The 7472-nt window shown below is 42.2% G+C and overlaps 1 protein-coding gene across 1 annotated transcript in view; it reads right to left on the reverse strand.

Moving 5' to 3' along the window:
- The window catches only part of HSPA9 (heat shock 70kDa protein 9 (mortalin)), a 34170-nt gene that overhangs the window by 13696 nt on the left and 13002 nt on the right, over positions 1 to 7472 (reverse strand). The window contains exons 10-15 of the mRNA XM_011935365.1: positions 5182 to 5391; positions 3168 to 3395; positions 1868 to 1972; positions 1159 to 1276; positions 690 to 784; positions 1 to 92 (exon numbers count right to left, since the gene is read on the reverse strand). Coding sequence (XP_011790755.1) covers positions 1 to 92; positions 690 to 784; positions 1159 to 1276; positions 1868 to 1972; positions 3168 to 3395; positions 5182 to 5391 — 848 coding nt within the window. The remainder of the gene's footprint in view (positions 93 to 689; positions 785 to 1158; positions 1277 to 1867; positions 1973 to 3167; positions 3396 to 5181; positions 5392 to 7472) is intronic.

Consider the following 7472-nt stretch of genomic DNA (forward strand, 5'->3'; position numbering starts at 1 on the left):
TCATCAGCAGGTAATTGGTCCTTGAATTCTTCCATCTTGGTTTCTGTGTCATGAATAATTCCTTCAGCCATATTAACTGCTTCCACTCGTTCCTTAGAGAAATTAGAAGTTTAAATGAAGACTTTCCAATCAACCAAAGTTTGCTGAATGTCTATACTCAGTAAGACAATAAGCTATGTGCTGCATACAGTTACAGAGTAAAAATAAGAGTAAGGGAGAAATCAGAGCGGCATGAAGTAGTCTGGGATGGCTTTGAGAGAGATTTGGGCTAGATTTTGTAACATCAGAATTGTGATGGAGAACAGAAGAAATAATAAAGGCACTGCACACATAAGGTATAAGCAACAGGGAAGGAAGAATAGATTGATCTTAAGTTGTCTCTTACCCACAACCTATGACATGTCCAAACTCTCCCACTTTCTTGTTCAAGTGATTCTCCTGCCTGAGCCTCCCAAGTAGCTGGGACTACAGGTGTGCACTACCATGCCCAGCTAATTTCTTTCTATTTTTAGTAAAGATAGGGTTTCACCATGTTGGTCAGGCTGGTCTTGAACCCCCGACTTCAAACAGTCGGCCCACCTTGGCCTCCCAAAGTGCTGGGATTATAGGAGTGAGACACGGCGCCCAGCCCCAAACTCTCAAGACCGAGCTTTACTAAGATTAAAGTTCAGAAGACAAAAAGTAATCACCTTCTTTCGCCGGTCTTCCTCAGCATATTTCTCTGCATTTTTAACCATATTTTCAATATCATCTTTGCTTAACCCACCAGAAGACTGGATTACAACTGTAGTAAAAAGAAGGCATTTCATTAATTCCCAGGTAAAGGTATATATGCCTCTTCTTCCTCCATTGCATTAAGAGTACTCTGGCTCATAGCAGCCAATCTTGATACAAATTATGAAGAGGAGAAATACTTTATAGTCCTATAAAGCAAAATGAAACCAAGGACCCAACACATACACAAACGCCAACTGGCCTGTTTGCCCATGAAAACTTCAGCAGTCCACAGGCTCAGTGCCTATTTGGGGGGAATAAACACTACATTTGTACAAGTGAATCTGACAACTGAGGGGCAAAGAGGACCCATCATCCTAAGAGGGTCTATTCCCAAGACCTCCCTCACCTCACTCTTAGGGTCTGATAAACAAGGTGACTTACTCTGCTGCTCACGTCCTGTGCCTTTATCTTTAGCAGAAACATGTACGATCCCATTGGCATCAATGTCAAATGTAACTTCAATCTGAGGAACTCCTCGAGGGGCTGGTGGAATTCCAATCTAAAATAAATAAATCCAAATAAATCCAGAGTAAGTTCCTCTTACAGAGGGGTCCAGTGCTATTATTTTCAAATCTATATGGTTTTATAGTAAACAAGTTACTTGGTTCCTAGGAAAACAAGTGATTTAATGTACAAAAACACAAAGTTTATAAGCAACAGTAGTAGTTTGCTGCCTGAAATCAACCGGTTTTATACCAGTGAAATTTAGCTATAGCAAGTAACTATAATGGCTGTATGTACCCATGGACACACTAAATGACAGACAGCAAACCTCCCTGCTATTATTCACCTCACCAATAACCCATAAGCAGTGCTGATCAGAAACCAGTAACAATATCAAATGTCTTTTAAATGAGTAATCGGGAGTTTATTTCTGAGGAAATTCCTAAGGCACAAGGAAAAAGCAAGGCTTTCAGGTAAAAACTGATGCCATGGGTATCCAGTTGCACAAAGTGTCTGCATCCCCTCTTCTCAAGACTACTCAGTATGTATGTGTATGCCAGCGGTTTATACTAATATTTTTATGGCTTAGAATATTATCTCACTTTACAGTGAAGGAGGCATAGTATTCAGGATTCACAATACCTACCAAAGTAAACTGTCCAAGGAGTTTGTTGTCTCCAGCCATCTCTCTCTCACCCTGACACACTTTAATTTCCACTTGCGTCTGACCATCAGCGGCAGTAGAGAATACCTAGGGAAAAAGAAAACCTCCTGGGTTGGCAATGTGATTAACCTATTCCCTTTCTATAGAAAAAAATGAAAGCCAAAGGTTCACATTCCAAGATTGGAAGGCTGCTAATTCACAGTATGTTCAGAACAAAGGCTGATGTCTTTATAGGGAATAGGACTAGGATTAGTACAGCAAATGGGCATACAATAGCAATTGTTTCAGCTAAGCAAATGCATCTCCTAAGATGCAGCAATAGGAGAGAAGGCCTCAAAAAAGGAACTAAAATGTTGAAACATGCTCATCTGGGGAAACAGGATCAGAGAAAGATGATGTATTGTGCTCAGTCACAGGAAGTCACCACATACTTTTCTTCAGAATGATGTGTTGACAAATACATCACTGCACAAATATACCAACAGCCATAGTTTTATGGAAAAACATCCACAAGATTAGGGAAGCCAGGAAATAATATATATACCTATTTTTTGAGACAAGGCCTCACTTCATACTGTCACCCAGGCTGGAGTGCAGTGGCATGACCTCAGCTCATGGCAGCCTCTGCCTCACATGCTCAAGTGATCAACCCACCTCAGCCTCCTGAGTAGCTGGGACTACAGGTACACAGCACCATGCCCGCCTAATTTAACTTTTTGGAGAGAGGGAGTTTCACCATGTTACCCAGGCTGGTCTCAAACTCCTAAGCTCAAGCGATCCTCTCGCCACAGCCTTCCAAAGTGCTGGGATTACAGGTGTGAGCCACGGCGCCCAGCCAGAAATAATTCCTACTTCCAGAACAAGCCATGTCCAAATAGCCCTGCTGGGATATCTCGGCACCCCCATACCACCCCCTTCATTCACTCATAAGAACACTCCCCTAAGTCTGGTCCAGACTATCCTTTTTACCGTCTTTGAGAACAGAAGACTACAGGGAATTCAGTCTCAAATGACTGAGATTCCCTTTTAACAAATTATGTTAATCCTGTGAAGGAGACTACTAATGTCCTTCCTATAAACATCACTACCAGCTAACACGTAAGAACTTTTCTGGTAACAAAAAAAAAACAGGATTCTCACCACCCATAGTTAACTATTTACTATTCTAAACAGCAAAACGAAAAACTGAAGTTTTCTAGAAAAAGCTCATGAAAGTGGCTGCGATCACATCCATCATAGAACCTAAAACCCATGTGACAAGGTAGGAAGTGATAGCTCTTACCTGGCTCTTCTTGGTTGGAATAGTGGTATTCCTATTAATAAGTTTGGTAAAGACACCTCCTAGAGTTTCAATACCAAGAGACAGGGGAGTGACATCAAGGAGCAGCACATCTGTGACATCACCGGCCAACACACCTCCCTGAATGGCAGCTCCAATGGCCACAGCCTCATCAGGATTGACAGCTTTACTTGGGGCTCTGCCAAAAAGATCCTGCACAGTCTGCTGAACCTGAGCATCAAGGAAAAAGAACCTGTCAACCCACACTTGGGAACTACCTGAGCAGAACAAAAGACAGCACATGTGTCCTTCGGTCTCAGCCAAATCTCAAGACAGGCTAACTCAAATCTAAGAATGTTTATTCAAATGACCATTTCATAGTTGGGTTCCTGCTAATGATCTCGTAACATTCATACACTTTATACTTAGAGGAGTATCTCCTTCATGACCCTTGTAAATCTGGGAAGGATTCTCCTAAGTTTTATTATCTGGTTTCCCATGTAACACATTAAATCATTTGAAACAGAGGATGCAAGGCAAGGGGACTTAGAAGTCCACATCCTCTTGTATATTATCAACTAAAGACCAAATTATCATACGCAGCTGTAGTTAATAATTTGCATTGCTAACGTGGGGCATGTTCTTCCCTTGTATTTATTAGTGATAAAGTTCCATTTGAATAGTATTGGGGATAATTTCTTTTTTTATTTTTCTTTTTGAGACGGAGTCTCGCTCTGTCGCTCAGGCTGGAGTGCAGTGGCACTATCTCGGCTCACTGCAAGCTCCACCTGCTGGGTTCACGCCATTCTCCTGCCTCAGCCTCCTGAGTAGCTGGGACTACAGGCTTCCGCCACCATGCCCAGCTAATATTTTGTATTTTTAGTAGAGATGGGGTTTCACCGTGTTAGCCAGGATGGTCTACATCTCCTGACCTTGTGATCCACCCACCTCGGCTTCCCAAAATGCTGGGATTACAGGCACGAGCCACCACGCCCGGCCTCGGGGATCATTTCTTATTACAGAGGCATCCACCTGGTCCAAGGCCTTTTTTTCCCCAGGTTCATTTTCTTTTTTGCGTATTTCCTTAAGGTCATGTATTTCAATGGAAAAATTAAGAAAAAAACAAGGTCACTATCTTAGGCCCAAGATAATCCTATTTAGGCTACCAAGAAGAACTGCATCTTCAACAGGTTTGTGCTCAGTCATTATTTTTCCACACAGGTTCTTTCAGAATGATGTGTTGAATAAAATACATCATTGCACAAATCTTAGTCGAAGAGATGCACTGTGCTGCAAAGACACATGTACAAAGACGGTGGCTGGGGTGAGAGGGGCATTATTACCAAGGTTTTATGCTGTCTCTGACCTCAAACTTTGTTTCAATCCTAAAAATTCTATGACTGAGTTCGGGATCCTCCCTGCTACTGCCCCTAAAGAAATTCTGCCCCTCCTAATTTTTCATCTATATCTATATCTATATTTTTGGAGACGGAGTCTTGCTCTGTCGCCCAGGTTGGAGTGCAGTGGCGCTATCTCGGCTCACTGTATTTTCTTTTTTTTTGAGACAGGGTCACACTCTTGCCTGGGCTGAGCGCAGTGGCATGATCATGGCTCACTGCAGCCCCAAACTCACTCAAGTGACTGACCTTAGGGCTCAGGTGATTCTCCCAAGTAGCTGGAATTACAGGTATGTACCACCACGCCCAGCTAATTTTTTGTATTTTTGTACAAAGGGGATTTTGCCATGTTGCTCAGGCTGGCCTGAAACTCTTGCAGACTCATGTGATCTGCCCACCTCAGCCTCCCAAAGTGTTGGGATTATAGACGTGAGCCACCATGCCCGGCCTATCCTTCAATTTTAACAAAGCAAACAGAAAAGAATTCTTTAGTGACGATATAATCTCATCTCCCTTTTACGTCACCCCAGCAGAACAGGCCATATATTCATGGCACCTGTCCCAAGTATACACTATGTGCCAGTCCCCTCTCTCCATGACAGAATTCCACGGATCCATACCTTGGGCATCCTAGTCATGCCACCCACAAGAATCACTTCTCCTATGTCACTCTTGCTGACTTCTGCATCTTGCATAGCTTTCTGGCATGGAGCGATAGTCCTCCTGATTAGATCAGTGACAATCCCTTCAAATTGAGCACGAGTCAACTTCATATTCAAATGCTTGGGTCCAGAAGAATCCATTGTAAGATAGGGCAAATTGATATCAGTCTGCAAAGGAAATGTTTAATTGCATGTCTGTGAGCAGGCCAAATGACAGTTACATTTATTATTTCAACTAAGATATGACCATGCCCTAGGACAGAAGACTTGGAAAACCACAGGGAGGGTGAGACCTAATTTAAATGAACAGTCACCAAGAATACTTTTTTTTTTTTTTGAGACAGAGTCTCACTCTATTGCCAGGCTGGAGTGCAGTGACATGATCTTGGCTCACTGCAACTTCCGCCTCCCAGGTTCAAGCAATTCTCCTGCCTCAGCCTTCCGAGTAGCTGGGACTACAGGCATGTGCCACCATGTCCGGCTAATTTTTGCATTTTTAGTAGAGATGGGGTTTCACCATGTTGGCCAGGATGGTCTCAATCTCTTGACCCAGCACTTTGGGAGGCTGAGGCAGGTGATCCACCTGCCTCAGCCTCCCAAAGTGCTGGGATTACAGGTGTGAGCCACCCCGCCCGGCCAAGAATAGTCACTCTTTAAGATGCAATGTTTTATCTCCCCAGAGATAAACACTATAGAATCTGTTTTAATGAAGTTTATAGTTATTAAGAAGAATGCAGCAGATAAGCAGGAAAAAAAATCCCCATTCAAGAGATAAAGAGCTATTCTGCCACTAAACACTCATTAGAACCACATTACTGATGTTTTCCTTCACCAAGTTTTAAAAATATCCCATGTAGGTGAAACGTCAAAGTTATTTTCTGAACCAAATAACATGCCATCAACCCTGGGCTCTGTTAAGTTCCAGGACATTTACAAGTAGTATGAAAGTTACAGACATACTCTCATTAATATATGAGGACTGACTTGTATGGCCATCACATCCATGGACAGCAGCTGACAGTCACACCATGTAACATCCAGTATTTAATAAATCCCAAATCCCAGTACAACATAGGATCTTACAATGTGTAACTAAGAGAGTGAGTCCTTAACCATCTTTCTTTAGGAGAAAGTATCCTAGACATTTCAATACTTAATAGAATTAACAAACAGAGTTAACACACCATCTGTAGAACAGTGATATCTAAATATTATTGACAATTTCTTTTTTACAAAATGTTGATTAACCAAATCAGAACACACAATTATCTAAATCAATGCTATTCAGTAGAATTTTCTGTGACAATGAAAATGCTACTTATGCTGTTCAATTCAGCAACCACTAACAACATGACTACTGAGCACCTGAAATAAGACTAGGGTAACTAAGAAATGTAATTTTAAATGTTATTTAATTTTAATTAATTCAAAACCCACATTTGGCTATTATAGTAGCACAACTCTAAACACTAAAAGCTAATGGCAACCTGAAAATCTTCAGCACTAACTCTCAACCCTCTACAGTGAGTCCAACATCCATCACTATGTTCTCTCCTTACCTCCTTTCTCAAACCCAACCACTTATGTCTCACTCACACTCTCTCATCCAAGTCCTTTCTCAACACATGGTTACCAACGCCCTCCCCACACCCACTCAGGCTGCCTTCTGCCCTTAACAATTCTCCACTCTACTCCAGCCAAAGGGCTTTTCACAAATCGACACATGACCATGTTACTATCCTCAACTCCTCTGGGGTTTGTACTTACTTATCTTGGGAGAGACGCCAAATCCCAAATCTATAAAACCTCTAGTCCAAGGGTGTCCAATCTTTTGGCTTCCTTGGGCCACACATAAAATACATTAACACTAACAGTAGCTGATGAGCTTAAAACAAAAACAAAAAGCAAAACTCTCAATAGTTTAAGAAAGTTTACAAATTTGTATTGGGCCGCATTCAAAGCCATCCTGGGCTGCAGGTTGGACAAGCCTGCTCTAACCTCATTTTCCATGCCCACCAACATCCGACCCCAATCTTCACTCTGCCCTTTTGGCCACTCTGGCCCTTTCTCAGGTCTTCACCTGAGAGCCTTACACTTAACCCATTTACACATGCCCATTTATCTTTTTCTGATAAACTCATCTCTCAAGTGCTATTTTTTTTTTTTTTTTTTAAGACGGAGTCTTGCTCTGTCGCCCAGGCTGGAGTGCAGTGGCTGGATCTCAGCTCACTGCAAGCTCCGCCTCCCGG

The sequence above is a fragment of the Colobus angolensis genome, unplaced genomic scaffold, assembly GCF_000951035.1.
Source record: "Colobus angolensis palliatus isolate OR3802 unplaced genomic scaffold, Cang.pa_1.0 Scaffold142, whole genome shotgun sequence".
Classification (NCBI taxonomy): Eukaryota; Metazoa; Chordata; class Mammalia; order Primates; family Cercopithecidae; genus Colobus; species Colobus angolensis.